Consider the following 16,520-nt stretch of genomic DNA (forward strand, 5'->3'; position numbering starts at 1 on the left):
CTGTAAATAGTTTATTATTGGTGAATGCCATAATCTAGTTATTTCGTAGATACTCCTCCCTATTAGCTGAAATCATATTTTTTCAAAGCCATTTTACCCGTCGCTCTAGCTATTTGGTCCGAACCTAGCATTGAATCATGGGAATTTGTTGCAGATGTTGCCTCCCTCCGAGGCTCGTGTTGCTAGGCAAACCCCCTGCACTTGCCCGGGCAGGCCCCAGCTAAAGCCAGTTTGGGAAGCTTACTAGCAAACGTTTGTGCTATGAAACTAAATAAATACCGCACTTTGACATACAAAACGTATTTGCTAGATTCATGATAGTGTTAGACAAAGCAAGGAAAGTTAACTTCAAAAATTGATGTAGTTTTATTGGGATTTTCAGCTGTTGTTGGTAAGTAATGAATCTGCAAGCTTCTGAAATAATTTATTCATCCTTTAAGCATCTCCTATAGCTCCTATAGCTACACGGATTGAGAACTGTTGTGGAAAATTACGTAATTAGTCATGCTATCCTGTGTTTTACTGCTTAAAACCTCTCTAGGACATATGGGAAGGTAGCGTCCCACCTCGCCAACAGCCAGTGAAATAGCAGAGCGCCAAATTCAAAACAACAGAAATCTCATAAATCAAATTTCTCACACATACAAGTATTATACAACATTTTAAAGATAATCTTCTCGTTAATCCAACCACATTGTCTGATTTAAAAAAGGCTTTACGGTGAAAGCATAGCATTAGATTATGTTAGGACAGCACCTAGACAAGAAAAACCACACAGCCATTTTCCAAGCAAGGAGAGGCGTCACAAAAAACAGAAATACAGCTAAAATGAATCCCTAACCTTTGATGATCTTCATCAGATGGCACTCATAGGACATCATGTTACACAATATATGTATGTTTTGCTCGATAAAGTTCATATTTATATCCAAAAACCCCATTTTACATTGGCGTGTAATGTTCAGAAATGTTTTGCCTCCAAAATGTATAGAAATACTCATCATAAACTTTGACAAAAGATACAAGTGTTATGCACAGAACTATAGATAAACTTCTCCTTAATGCAACCGCTGTGTCAGATTTCAAAAAAGCTTTACGGCGAAAGCAAACTTTGCAATAATCTGAGTACAGCGCTCAGATATCAAAACAAGCCATACAGATACCCGCCATTTTGGAGTCAACAGAAGTGACAAATAACATTATAAATATTCACTTACCTTTGATCTTCATCAGAATGCACTCCCAGGAATCCCAGTTCCACTATAAATGTTCGTTTTGTTCGATAAAGTTCATATTTATGTCCAAATACCTCCATTTTGTTCGCGCGTTTAGTCCAGCACTCCAAATTCACTAAGCGCGTGAGTTTAGTCCAGACGAAAAGTCAAAATAGTTCCATTACAGTTCGTAGAAACATGTCAAACGATGTATAGAATCAATCTTTAGGATGTTTTTATCATAAATCTGTAATAATATTCCAACCGGACAATTCCATTGTCTTTAGAATTGAAAAGAAAGGCAGCTCGCTCTCACGGCCGTGCGCATGTTTGAGCTCATGCCAATTTTCCAGACACACGACTGAATCAGCTCTTATTCTCTTCCCATTCACAGTAGAAGCCTGGAACAAGGTTCTAAAGACTGTTGACATCTAGTGGAAGCCTTAGGAAGTGCAAAATGACCCCACAGACACTGTGTATTAGATAGGCAATCACTTGAAATACTACAAACCTCAGATTTCCCACTTCCTGGTTGGATTTTTCTCAGGTTTTTGCCTGCCATATGAGTTATGTTATACTCACAGACATCATTCAAACAGTTTTAGAAACTTCAGAGTGTTTTCAATCCAAATCTACTAATTACATGCATATTCTAGCTTTTGTACCTGAGTAGCAGGCATTTTACTTTAGGAATGTTTTTCATCCAAGCTACTCAATACTGCCCTCCTTTCCTCAAAAAGTTAAAGAACAGTCTCTTATTATATGCTAGTGTTTTTCTAACCTGATACAAACTTGTCTTTGTGTGACTTAGTCATAAGACTGGGCGTATAGCTAAGATCCATTTAGGTGCGACATCCCGTGGGTTTACTATCTGCAGGAAGTCAGCTGTGTGGAACCTTGCAGGAAGGAGCACATTATAGTGTGACCAGTGACAAAACGCAGTTACACGGTTGAGCCCTTGTGCTATCAACCTCGGGCTATCTTAATCTGCACAGACAAACCAATCACCTTTTACACTATGTTCCGCCCGTTTCCTCACATCTGCTAAACCGTCACATAGAAAAAATAAGTTGTACTTTTTCTATTAAAGCAGAGACCTGACTATGTTTGTTAAGCTTTCAACTCTGAACCATTCTTGGTGATGGTTGATTGCTTCATTTTTGCAAATCTTATAATAAAATTGTTGTTTGAAAGAATCTGCAGTCTCTCTTCCTATAGAATTTCTCTGACAGAACTCAAAGCTAGGATCCTATCAAGCTATAGGACAACAACAAAGACAGAATATTTAATCACCTCATCACTTTATGTTTGCCATCCATGCTTGACTTTAACGACAACAGAATAAGATGCCACTTTGGTTTAGCTGGTGTTATGTGACAGTGGGGTGTACACACTGTTCATTCTCCATACCTCCTTCACAACATAACTAATGTCCCTAAAGCAGTGATTATGTAGCTATTACAGAACGGTGAACGCAGAATTTTTCACCAGCTTACAGTACATGCGCCTTGTAATGAAAAACACATAAGGCATTAATCTTAGCATGACAGGAGGAGGATCAGCAAGTTAAACACACACACATAAAAACAATCTCTGACACACATATACACACAATCAATCTCTCTGCATCTGTCTCATGCATACACACACGTAGATGCAGACAAAGACACACACACACACACACAGCTAGGCACTGTGTAAATATCAACAGAGACATCTGTTTTCTCTCCACCTCTTGATTCACTTTGGTTTCCCTGTTAATCTGTCTGTTGTCAGCAGATTGCATCTTGACCTTCAGATCTAACAAAAGTGTTGTGTCCCATTGACTTGCTCACCAGCCACGTATAGGCACAAGTGTAATGTTCTTCTGAAAACAATTGCAAAATTGTGCTACGCCACTAAAGAGCGTAAAAAAAAACCTGACAGATCAGCGTGTCTGTTCGACCCATTCAACCAATTCCGTTTCTATGACGCATTAGCGGAAAGTGATTGTGGTCCTAAACGACCCACCCACTTCCTGTGAAAGCATTGTTGGACTCTGATGAATACGACCCTGGACTCTGACACAATAGAGGTGGGAGAAGGGGATGAAATTAGGTGACAGCTCTCCCTCTCCTTTCTCTTCTCCCTGATAAGGAGTGTATGTTATATGTGCTCCAGTACACAGCTACACATCATAGCCTACTGAAGCATGAGATTGGCTAACTGTTGGAAGTGGGCCGATGATGTCAAATAGAATTCTGGGGCCCCCACTGTCACGATCTCTTCCGGGCCACTCATAAACAATAAGGTCCTCGCGGAGAGCTGAAAATGGTGTAACACTCTCTTAAGTCATTTCCTCTGGTACGAATGATTAAGCGTGGAAATAGTAGTGTAAACTACAAGACTGTCGTGTCAAATGAATAGAGAGTTTAATACGTTTCGGTCCCGGGTTATTACATTTCTGCAGTGGCCCACAGAAGGGAATGTGATATAAAACAATGGAGTTTTGAGGCAAAAGAGTTGATGTTAGGTACATTTGAATGTTATTGGATATGAGGTGATAGTGTACATTTGGATCTGGTGGCGTTGGGATTCAAAACACTTGAACAGGACTATACAGTCCATTCGGGAAAGTATTCAGACCCCTTGACTTTTTCCACATTTTGATACATTACAGCCTTATTGTGAAATTGATTAAATGTTTTTTTTTTATCATCAATCTACACACAGCACCCCATAATGACAAAGCGAAAACAGGTTTTTAGAAATTTTTGAAAAAACAGAAATACATTATTTACGTAAGTATTCAGACCCTTTGCTATGAGACTCAAAATTGAGCTCAAGTGCATCCTGTTTCCATTGATCATCCTTGAGATGTTTTTACAATGTGATTGGAGTCCACCTGTGGTAAATTCAATTGATTGGACATGATTTGGAAAGGCACAGACCTGTCTATATACCAACAAATGTCTGCAGTATTGAAGGTCCCCAAGAACACAGTGGCCTTAATCATTGCTAAATGGAAGAAGTTTGGAACCAGCAAGATTGTTTCTAGAGCTGGCCGTCCGGCCAAACTAAGCAATCGGGGGAGAAGGGCATTGGTCATGGAAGTGACCAAGAACCCAATGGTCACTCTGACAGAGCTCCAGAGTTCCTCTGTGGAGATGGGAGAACCTTCCAGAAGGACAACCATCTCTGCAGCACTCAAACAAATCAGGCCTTTATGGTAGAGCAGCCAGTCGGAAGCCACTCCTCAGTAAAAGGCACATGACAACCTGCCTGGAGTTTGCCAAAAGGCACCTAAAGGACTCTCAGACCATGAGAAACAAGATTCTCTGGTCTAATGAAACCAAGATTGAATCTTTGGCCTGAATGCCAATCGTCACGTATGGAGGAAACCTGGCACCATCCCTACAGTGAAGCATGGTGGTGGCAGCATCATGCTGTGGGGATGTTTTTCAGCGGCAGGGACTGGGAGACTAATCAGGATCAAGGGAAAGATGAACGGAGCAAAGTATAGAGAGATCCTTGATGAAAACCTGCTCCAGCGCACTCAGGACCTCAGACTGGGGCGAAGGTTTACCTTCCAACAAGACAACGACCCTAAGCACACAGCCAAGACAACGCAGGAGTGGCCCAGCCAGAAACCGATCGAATATCTCTGGAAAGACCTGGAAATAGCTGTGCAGCGACGCTCCCCATCCAACCTGACAGAGCTTGAGAGGATCTGCAGAGAAGAATGGGTGAAAATCCACAAATACAGCTGTGTCAAGCTTGTAGCGTCATACCCAAGAAGACTTCAGGCTGTAATCGCTGCCAAAGGTGATTCAACAAAGTACTGAGTAAAAGGTCTGAATACCTATGTAAATGTGATATTTCTAAAAATCTGCTTTTGCTTTGTCATTTTGGGGTATTGTGTGTACATTGATGAGGGGAAAAAACGATTGAATCATTTTTAGAACAAGACTGTAATGTAACAGAATGTGGAAAAAGTCAAGGGGTCCGAATACTTTCTGAATGCACTGTATATCTAGGAGATACTGTATAAGAAAGCTCTGGAAATATGTGTTTTTTTTGGCACAAAACTACTTCCAATACTTAATTCATTTGTATTGGTTACGTGTTGGGGTCATAGCGCAAAACAGAGAATACCATCGTGTTCATGAGAGTCTCACGTTTCCAAAGTGTGGTCATATTAGTTTGTAGCTCAAACGGTTTGTACACTACAGACAGAAGTTGGCACATCCACATTACCTGCTTCAGATGTTTTCATGAGAAGACCGATTTTCAGGATACCTTATGGTTTGACACACACAACTGTAGCTCTGCCACCTTCCACCGCAGTTGCGGAAGGCCCACATAGACAGATGTGTTGTATTGAGACGCAGCCCAGAAATCTGGAGCACAAATTGACAGATTTTGATGGGGATTATTTTATTATGTTATTTAGATTGACTCTTAAGGTTTTTGATGATTCAGGGGGTGTTTCTCTGTTAGCGTGCCCCGCGGCACGCTAGCCTGCTTTAGATGCACACACACACCCACCAGCTGAACATTGCATTAAAACATAGCATTATCCAGAGAGGGATGGGATCAGCTCTCCAGCTTCCTCTGAGTCCACTGACTATCTACAATTACCAACATAAGGGAGCTGAATCTGTTGGGTGGAGCTGTCATGGGAAGCATGTTACACTGTCATTTAAAGGAGTAGGATCAAGATCTGTGTAGACTAGAGAGAAGGTTAGACTCTCATCCATGCATACCAAATGGACCCAGTTCATGTTATGTGATCGTTATGAGCCAAAAGGGGCTTATGGGTAAGTCTCAGTGAAAGTTTGCCAGTGTAGTCTGGAGACCAGTATCAGCTACTTGTCAATAGCCTGTCAGGAAGAAGAGTCTGTCCTTTTTTCTCCCCAATTTCATGGTATCCAATTGGTAGTTACAGTCTTGTCTCATCGCTGCAACTCCCATACGGACTCGGGAGAGGCGAAGGTCGAGAGCCATGCGTCCTCTGAAACCCAACCCAACCCAACCCAACCCAACCAAGCCGCACTGCTTCTTGACACAATGCCCATCCAACCCGGAAGCCAGCCGCACCAATGTGTCGGAGGAAACACCATATACCTGGCGACCGTGTCAGCGTGCACTGCGCCCAGCCTGCCACAGGAGTCGCTAGTGCGTGATGAGACAAGTATATCCCTGCTGGCCAAACCCTCCCTAACCCGGACGACGCTGGGCCAATTGTGCGCCACCCCATGGGCCTCCCGTTCGCAGCCGTCTGCGACAGAGCCTGGACTCGAACCCGGAATCTCTAGTGGCACAGCTAGCACTGCAATGCAGTGCCTTAGACCACTGCACCACTCGGGAGGCCCCACATGTTGAGTTTTTGTTCAGTATATAATCCATTGTTGAATAGATCAACTGATCAACTTAATGACTGACTGATTGTGTAAGAGAATCTACAGATCTGTGCATTTTTCTATAGCCCTAATAATACAGTAGCTGTCCCCTATGACTGACTGACGGATGTGACTGACGTGACTGACTGACTTACTGATGTGACAACCGTCAAGCTAACAAACTAGCTAACACACATGCATGTGTTACTGTATATTCCTGGCCTAACTTTGTAAGAGGCTGTGTGTGTGACAGAGAGACTGCACTATAGGTGTGTTCCTCCTCCCGTCCCCCTACCGTCCCCCTCCCCTCCCTGGGTGCGACCCGCTGTTGTACCCCTGCATTATTAATGCCAGTCCATTACATGGCAGAGCAATGGCACCAAGGTGATTCAGTTCTAGGCTCTGCAGAGGTACAGAGTGATGTGTCTCAATACACCATGGAACTATGGCAGCACGAAACACTGTAGGAGGAGGGAAGGAATTTAAAGACGCACATCTTGGTTAATAAAAGAGCTGACTGGAGAATATGACATGTAATTACTTTTGATATATAGGTAGGAGTTTATTTTCGGAGAAAGTCCTAGCAAAAGTGTACACTCAACTTACTTTTGTGGGTTTCGAGACCTGTGCCCCAGCCCCTTTCTGTCCCAAGAGGGACCCTTTTTGGCTTCCTAGAGACCAGAAGTAATAGCGTGCACATCCTAATTGATTTTGGGCGATGAGAGCTAGGATATCCAGCCAAAGAAATCATTGCCCCACTCCAAACACGTACTGTTTACTGAATTAAGGACAGTCTGATTTTACAGGCTCTTTGATGAAAGGATTTTTGTTGGAACCTTTGAAATGAAATCTCTCTCTTTTATTTTCTCTCTCTCATACTCACACGCTCTACCTTTATCTCTCTCTCTCCCCTCCCTCTCTCTGGCAGATGAGTGGAATTTGCTCTGTTAATGTGGCGATAGAGCTGTAGTCTGTCTGAATAATTTAGTATTCATGATTATTTCAAGCTTTAAACAGCCCTTTAGGTACATCAGGAATGGGCTTTTATCCCAGAGAAGAGAGGGAGGAAGAGAGAGAAAGAGAGAGTGTCAATAAGGCTGCCAGCTGAATACAGAGAGCTGAGTTTCGTCTCATGTTTTTCTCTTTTCTATTCTCTCATTTTGTTGAGTTTACTTGTCACAGAGCTTGGCGAAGGTGACATCAAATACACCTTACTCCATGGCTTTGAGAAAACTAAACACAAGCACACTATATGGCTGGTCCTATAGACTCTGTTGTAGGTCTCAAAAAAGACGTAGCCAAAGGTAATTTAGAGTGTTAAAAGAAACATACTGGAGCTACTCATATATGCCCTACAAATCAGCTGGGTTAGACAATCTGGACCCTCTCGTTCTAAAATTATCCGCCGAAATTGTTGCAACCCATATTACTAATCTATTCAACCTATCTTTCGTATCGTCTGAGATCCCCAAAGATTGGAAAGCTGCTGCAGTCATCCCCCTCTTCAAAGGGGGTGACACTCTAGACCCAAACTGTTACAGACCTATATCCATCCTGCCCTGCCTTTCTAAAATCTTTGAAAGCCAAGTTAATAAACAGATCACCGACCATTTCGAATCCGATCGTACCTTCTCCGCTATGCAATCTGGTTTCCGAGCTGGTCATGGGTGCACCTCAGCCACGCTCAAGGTCCTAAACTATATCATAACCACCATCGATAAAAGACAGTGCTGTGCAGCCGTATTCATCGACCTGGCTAAGTCTTTCGACTCTGTCAATCACCACATTCTTATCAGCAGACTCAACAGCCTTGGTTTCTCAAATGACTGCCTCGCCTGGTTCACCAACTACTTCTCAGATAGACTTCAGTGTGTCAAATCGGAGGGCCTGTTTTCCAGACCTCTGGCGGTCTCTATGGGGGTGCCACAGGGTTCAATTCTCTGTATACATCAATGATGTCGCTCTTGCTGCTGGTGATTCTCTAATCCACCTCTACGCAGACGACACCATTCTGTATACATCTGGCCCTTCTTTGGACACCGTGCTAACTAACCTCCAAACGAGCTTCAACGCCATACAACACTCCTTTCGTGGCATCAAACTGCTCTTAAATGCTAGTTAAACTAAGTGCATGCTCTTCAACCGTTTGCTGCCCGCACCCTCCCGCCCGACTAGCATCACTACTCTGGACGGTTCTGACCTAGAATATGTGGACAACTACAAATACCTAGATGTCTGGTTAGACTGTAAACTCTCCTTCCAGACTCACATTATGCATCTCCAATCCAAAATTAAGTCTAGAATCGGCTTCCTATTTCGCAACAAAGCCTCCTTCACACATGCCGCCAAACATACCCTCGTAAAACTCACTATCCTACCGATCCTTGACTTCGGTGATGTCTTTACAAAATAACCCCCAACGCTCTACTCAGCAAACAGGATGCAGTCTATCACAGTGCCATCCGTTTTATCACCAAAGCCCCATATAACACCCACCACTGCGACCTGTATGCTCTCGTTGGCTGGCCCTCACTACATATCCGTCGCCAAACCCACTGGCTCCAGGTCATCTAAAGTCATTGCTAGGTAAAGCCCCGCCTTATCTCAACTCACTGGTCACCATAGCAACACCCACCCGTAGCACGTGCTCCAGCATATATGTTGCACTGGTCATCCCCAAAGCCAATACTTCCTTTGGTTGACTTTCCATCCAGTTCTCTGCTGCCAATGACTGGAACGAATTGCAAAAATCTCTGAAGCTGGAGTTTTATATCTCCCTCTCTAACTTTAAGCATCAGCTGTCAGAGCAGCTTACCGATCACTGTACCTATACACAGCCAATCTGTAAATAGCACACCTGACTACCTCATCCCCATATTATTACTTACCCTCTTGCTCTTTTGCACCCCAGTATCTCTACTTGCACATCATCATCTGCACATCTATCACTCCAGTATTAATGCTAAATTGTAATTATTTCACCTCTAGGGCCTATTTATTGCCTACCTCCCTACTCTTCTACATTTACACACACTCTACATAGATTCTTCTATTTTTCTTTTCTTTTGTGTTATTGACTGTACGTTCGTTTATGTGTAACTCTGTGTTGTTGTTTTTGTCGCACTACTTTGCTTTATCTTGACCAGGTCGCAGTCGTAAATGATTACTTGTTCTCAACTGGCCTACCTGGTTAAATAAAGGTGAAATTTAAACATGTAAAAAAATACAAATATTGTTTTCTTGTGAGTCATAGCACAACTAGAATAGAAATAAAACAAATAGAACAGACTGGACATCATACAAAGCAATGCTCAATTGCAATGTGCACAACATCTTCCTCTGGCTCGCCACGATAGAGAGCCACACTTCTAAGTGTCCGTGCCTTACAAATCACTCTATGTGCAACCATGAATCAATTCAATTAGGCAGCCTAGTCCGGATAGGCGCTAAATCACACATTGAATGGAACTGATTCCCTTCGATCCTTTCTCTATCTACAGCAAACAGAGCACCGAGCCCAATCAATCTCATCCAAAACAATGAAGCTTATTAACAGGGTGGGGGTACGAAAGGAGGGGTGTCACCCAGCATGGTAAATATATATATATTTTATTTAACTAGGCAAGTCAGTTAAGAACTAATTCTTATTTTACAATGACGGCCTACCCTGGCCAAACACTCCCCTAACCCGGATGACGCTGGACCAAATGTGCGCTGCCCTATGGGCATAAGTAGATGTAAGCAGATAAGCACTCAATAGATGTTGTAGCGACAAGCGCTGAGAGTCATTTTCTGCTAGTATCACCCGGGCCAGCAATCGAAGCCAGATGCGATGATAATGGCACTGAGAGAGTCGCTTAGCATCGGCCGATGTGATTGGTTTGATCAGGAGATACTGGACCAATCACGACCCCCTTTCTCTGATGTGTCCTAAGATGATCAGGTGTAGTCATATATATACGCGATTACTTCGGGATGCCAATCGATGTGTTGACCCCGCAAACGCAAACAAATCTTTGGCCATCGACCTCATGCGCCATCTCAAGATTCTGTGAGATTAATATCTGGTTCGCCTGTGCACTCGGCTCACAGCTTCTAGTTTTCATAGATTTCCTCCCTCTGTCTATGGGTCGATCTGCTGAGAATACATGATACCTCGTTTGTATGGGTTTAAATCAATGCCACCCCATCAAGGCTCTTATTCTTGGTCTTATTAGGCGGGCCGCGTCGATACGGCCTCATAAGCATATCAATAGGGCCGGGATAAAAAACATCCACACATGAAAAGCTTGAGGGGTTTGTTTTTAGCTGTGTGGCAGTGTGTAGAGGCAGTGTGTAGTGGCAGTGTGTAGTGGTAGTGTGTAGTGGCAGTGTGTAGAGGCAGTGTGTAGAGGCAGTGTGTAGAGGCAGTGTGTAGTGGCAGTGTGTAGTGGTAGTGTGTAGTGGCAGTGTGTAGAGGCAGTGTGTAGAGGCAGTGTGTAGAGGCAGTGTGTAGTGGTAGTGTGTAGTGGTAGTGTGTAGTGGCAGTGTGTAGAGGCAGTGTGTAGAGGCAGTGTGTAGTGGCAGTGTGTAGTGGTAGTGTGTAGTGGCAGTGTGTAGAGGCAGTGTGTAGAGGCAGTGTGTAGTGGCAGTGTGTAGTGGCAGTGTGTAGTGGCAGTGTGTAGTGGCAGTGTGTAGAGGTAGTGTGTAGAGGCAGTGTGTAGAGGCAGTGTGTAGTGGCAGTGTGTAGTGGCAGTGTGTAGTGGCAGTGTGTAGAGGCAGTGTGTAGAGGCAGTGTGTAGAGGCAGTGTGTAGTGGCAGTGTGTAGTGGTAGTGTGTAGAGGCAGTTTGTAGAGGCAGTGTGTAGTGGTAGTGTGTAGAGGCTGTGTGTAGAGGCAGTGTGTAGTGGTAGTGTGTAGTGTCAGTGTGTAGAGGCAGTGTGTAGAGGCAGTGTGTAGTGGTAGTGTGTAGAGGCAGTGTGTAGAGGAAGTGTGTAGAGGCAGTGTGTAGTGTGGCAGTGTGTAGTGTGGCTTTGTGGTAGTCTGGCGTGTGGCTTTGTGGCTTTGTGGTAGTGTGGCTTTGTGGCAGTGTGGCTTTGTGGCAGTGTGTAGTGTGGCTTTGTGGCTTTGTGGTTGTGTGGCTTTGTGGCAGTGTGTAGTGTGGCTTCGTGGTAGTGTGGCAGTGTGTAGTGTGTAGTGTGGCTTTGTGGCTGTGTGGCAGTGTGTAGTGTGGCTTTGTGGTAGTGTGGCAGTGTGTAGTGTGGCTTTGTGGTAGTGTGGTTTTGTGGCAGTGTGTAGTGTGGCAGTGTGTAGTGTGGCTTTGTGGTAGTGTGGCAGTGTATAGTGTGACTTTGTGGCAGTGTCTAGTGTGGCTTTGTGGTAGTGTGGCTTTGTGGTAGTGTCTAGTGTGGCAGTGTGTAGTGTGGCAGTGTGTAGTGTGGCTTTGTGGCAGTGTGTAGTGTGACTTTGTGGCAGTGTCTAGTGTGGCTTTGTGGTAGTGTCTAATGTGGCTTTGTGGTAGTGTGGCTTTGTGGTAGTGTGAAGTGTGGCAGTGTGTAGTGTGACTTTGTGGCAGTGTCTAGTGTGGCAGTGTGTAGTGTGGCTTTGTAGTAGTGTGGCTTTGTGGCAGTGTGTAGTGGCAGTGTGTAGTGTGATTTTGTGGCAGTGTCTAGTGTGATTTTGTGGCAGTGTCTAGTGTGATTTTGTGGCAGTGTCTAGTGTGACTGTGTCTAGTGTGGCTTTGTGGTAGTGTGGCTTTGTGGTAGTGTGTAGTGTGGCTTTGTGGTAGTGTGGTAGTGTGTAGTGTGGCTTTGTGGTAGTGTGGTAGTGTGTAGTGTGGCTTTGTGGCAGTGTGTAGTGTGATTTTGTGGCAGTGTGTAGTGTGATTTTGTGGCACTGTGTAGTGTGATTTTGTGGCAGTGTGTAGTGTGATTTTGTGGCAGTGTGTAGTGTGATTTTGTAGCAGTGTGTAGTGTGATTTTGTGGCAGTGTGTAGTGTGATTTTGTAGCAGTGTGTAGTGTGATTTTGTGGCAGTGTGTAGTGTGATTTTGTGGCAGTGTGTTAGGTTCTGTTCACTAGGGACTAAAGGAGAGGCTGCTGATAGCCATTTTGTGCTCGGGGAGTGTGGAGTGAATAATAGGTGCGTAGATAGGAGTGATCCATCGCTAAGTCCATTAACGGGAGGAAGGGAGGAAAAGGGAGGGAGAGAGGAGGGGAGAGAAAGAGACAAGTGTGTGTGTGTAACTGAGTGTGTTTGTGGGGCTCGTGTGTGCGTGTATGCCTGTCAGGTGAATAGTGAATGGATGGCACGCCCTCACTCTGTTCCATTGGCAGAATAGCACTCTTTCTTTCTCTCTCTCTCTCTTTCTCTCGTTTGGAGAAAGGAGGAAGGAAGATTGCAAAATCAATAGGGCTAAATGGAGTTGCAGCGGAAGCTTGCTGATGGAACATGGAGTGCAAGATTCAGCTGTGACACCTCCCTCCCTCCCTCCCTCCCTCCCTCCCTCCCTCCCTCCCTCCCTCCCTCCCTCCCTCCCTCCCTCCCTCTTATTATCTACCTAAAGAGACTCTACTCCTCTTCCATCCCTCCCTTTTTTTCCCTCCCCTCCTTTAATGTCTACCGTCCAGAGAGAGGAAGAAAGAGAGTGCTATTCTTCCAATGGAAAAACACGCACGCACACACACACACACACACACACACACACACACACACACACACACACACACACACCACACACACACACACACACACACACACACACACACACACACACACACACACACACGCTGTCATTGTGGCACCTCACATACTGCAGCAGCCTGCACCCTTCAACCAGTAAGTGGAGCCTGTCACTTTGTGGAACACTGGCCTGCTGTCAGTCTGTCATAGACATGGCCTTGCCACTCATACTATATTCTGAACTGATTCAGTAGTCTGCTCCGCTCTCATACAATAGTCTGCATCACAGTCACATTCAAAGTTATGGCTCTGTGTGAATTGTGAACTTGACCTATGGTGTACCCATTAGTGTCACGCCTGCTCCCGATCCCCTTCTGGTGCTCTCAGGCGCCAGGCGGTCCATCATTACGCACACCTGTCACCATCGTTACACGCATCAGTGCTCCATTGGACTCACCTGGACTCCATCACTTATTGATTGCCTCCCCTATATTTGTCTATTCCTCAGTTTCATCCTCGTGTCAGCATTAATGTCGTTATGTTTCCGCTGTCCGTGTTTTGTTTCATGTCGGTTATTTTTTTTATATTGACTCCCTGTACTTGCTTCTCGTCTCCCAGCGTCTGTCTTCACAATTAGACTGCATGACAGTACTACATTAAAACTGTACCGTATTACATTCCAAACCACTCAACTACGGGACCTAATAAACATGTTCAAAATGTCTCCCACATCCTGTCGGCCATTTTGGAGAGAAGAAAGGGAATTGTAGACTTCTGTTCCCGTGGTGACACAGCACTATACTGTGTCACCACGGGACACACAGAATCAAGGACCCCATATTGTATTAACTGTCAGCAACAAGAAAGACAGAGATATCAAAGGAAACACACACACACACACACACACACAAACACCTACATGACAGACAAAGCACAGAGATAATAAAAAGTGTTGGATCGTTAAGATAAAACGCACAAGCCTGGAAAGTGTCGAAAGTGGTCGCTCCATTTTCAAAACATCTAAAACCAAGAGCTAATGTTAGCATCCAATGTCCTCTTTTAACTTTAGGGTGATGAGTTAGGGTAGTGATGTAGCACGTAGCCTTTTCCCTATGCTCCCCCAGCCTGTCTCATGTTTGCCTGGCAGATGTTTTGTGGAGTCTTTGTATTGACTTGAGAGGTTGTTTACCGAAGCAGCTGAATTTGTTTCCTGCAACCCCTTCTCTTGGTCATAGGAGCCTCTTAGGAGAAAATAACATTGGCTTGGAGAAAATGTTTTCCTCCTTTGACCTACAGCAAACAGCGCAATTGCTCCCGGCCATTATAGACAAAGAGGATCCATACTTGTTAGACCAGCCTGATATTCTAGTAAGCTGTTGCTTTGTTACAGATGGTTTTATAGCTGTGTAGTAACACCGCAATGACACTACTGTATGCTCACGTTGCGACATTGGTCACTTCATTGTTTTGTAATTGTATAGTCATGGAATTAAACAGTTTACATTGTTACACATTTTAAATATAGGTCCATATAAAGGAGTAGAAAGTTATGGTAGCGTCCCAATATTCTCTCTTTTCTCCAAAAGTGTGCATGTGTTCACTTCCCTTCATTGATTTGAAAGGAAATTACTGTTATATGGAAACTCCCTCTAGCCTGTGTCTACACCAATCCAATACTTTTACATGTGTGGGGAGTAGTGAACGAGTGCACAGGAAGGATAGCTTATTGGGACGCAACCTATATATTGTGAGAGTACACTGACAGCAAATGTGCACCACCACATTGGCTCTCTTTGTGCTTCAGGGACTTAAAAGCACACTACCTGATTATGAATAAATGAACAAAAACGACTATTACAGTAATTTTGCCTGTCTCATTTTTATCCTACCGTAAGTTTCTTAGCAACACGGCCACATACTTGGTTTTTATTCATTTATATTCCTTTTGAAGAAAATTACACCTGGTTTTCTATATCAAAGACCCTTTGTCATTTTGGCATTTTTCACAGATACAGTATATGCTGTGTTGTACTGAAATAATGGCTCTCTCAGTAATTTAGTTAATCAACTTTCTGAAACATAAACACAGAAGAAAGACTAGGTGAGCTATTACTTGTGTGTGCTATATCCTATCCTCTTATCTCCTGCTGCGGCGAGAGGAGTAGAGACAATCAGGATGAAGACTTCTCCACAGCAATGATCTCTTACTGCAGCAGTAATGATAGTCCTTCACCTGGAGAAAAACGCCACAAGCCAAGGCCCTCAGGCAGACCCACACACACAGAGCTAACCATTGTGGGAGATGAGAGGTGGTATTATAACACAGTACCTACAAACAACGAGAGATGTCTCGCAAAGAAAATCTACTGCTCTACTGCTGTTTGTCTACCTGAGGAAAAACTCAGTGAGACAGACATGACTGGAATAGTCATTTACCACCACAAGACTTCCAAAGCAACACAACAGTAGCTGCTCACTTTTAAGCCTTACCCACCTCAAGTTCATTTAGCAAAGCAGCATTGTCCAATGGGTAACATATTGACTGTTTACCAATTTGAGAAAGTCAAAGACACAATTCCCACTCCCCTAGCCCCTACCATTATATAAGGCATGTATTCTAAGTGGTGTCCTAGTATGGACATTGGAACATAGGCCAAGTGCAGGTTCCCATCATCATGACTTGACTACTGGGTCAAAGGTCAGCTCACCTGCTCTAGTTTCCAGTGGAACTCTGCGGGGCGGAAGGTGTCAACCTGGGTGAAGTCTCTCCTGAGTAGGAACACCAGACGGCAGTTGTGGACGTACAGGGAGTAGTGGTGTCTGTTCATCTCTGCACAAAGATACGGAAAAACATAGATACTTTACTTCTACTGTATGAAACTATAATTATATTGAACCTTATCCGACTATATTATATAATGGACCTTATCCGACTATATTATATAATGGACCTTATCCGACTATATTATATAATGGACCTTATCCGACTATATTATATAATGGACCTTATCCGACTATATTATATAATGGACCTTATCCGACTATATTATATAATGGACCTTATCCGACTATATTATATAATGGACCTTATCCGACTACATTATATAATGGACCTTATCCGACTATATTATATAATGGACCTTATCCGACTATATTATATAATGGACCTTATCCGACTATATTATATAATGGACCTTATCCGACTATATTATATAATGGACCTTATCCGACTATATTATATAATGGACCTTATCCGACTACATTATA

General features: G+C 43.7%; 1 protein-coding gene across 1 annotated transcript in view; it reads right to left on the minus strand.

The window, feature by feature from the left end:
• LOC106599045 (calsyntenin-2) overlaps positions 1-16,520 on the minus strand; it is a 282,535-nt gene that overhangs the window by 31,820 nt on the left and 234,195 nt on the right. The window contains exon 8 of the mRNA XM_014190100.3: positions 15,962-16,083. Within this exon, the coding sequence (XP_014045575.1) occupies positions 15,962-16,083 (122 nt within the window). The remainder of the gene's footprint in view (positions 1-15,961; positions 16,084-16,520) is intronic.

Source organism: Salmo salar, chromosome 03 (assembly GCF_965601325.2).
Source record: "Salmo salar chromosome 03, fSalSal1, whole genome shotgun sequence".
NCBI classification, from domain to species: Eukaryota; Metazoa; Chordata; class Actinopteri; order Salmoniformes; family Salmonidae; genus Salmo; species Salmo salar.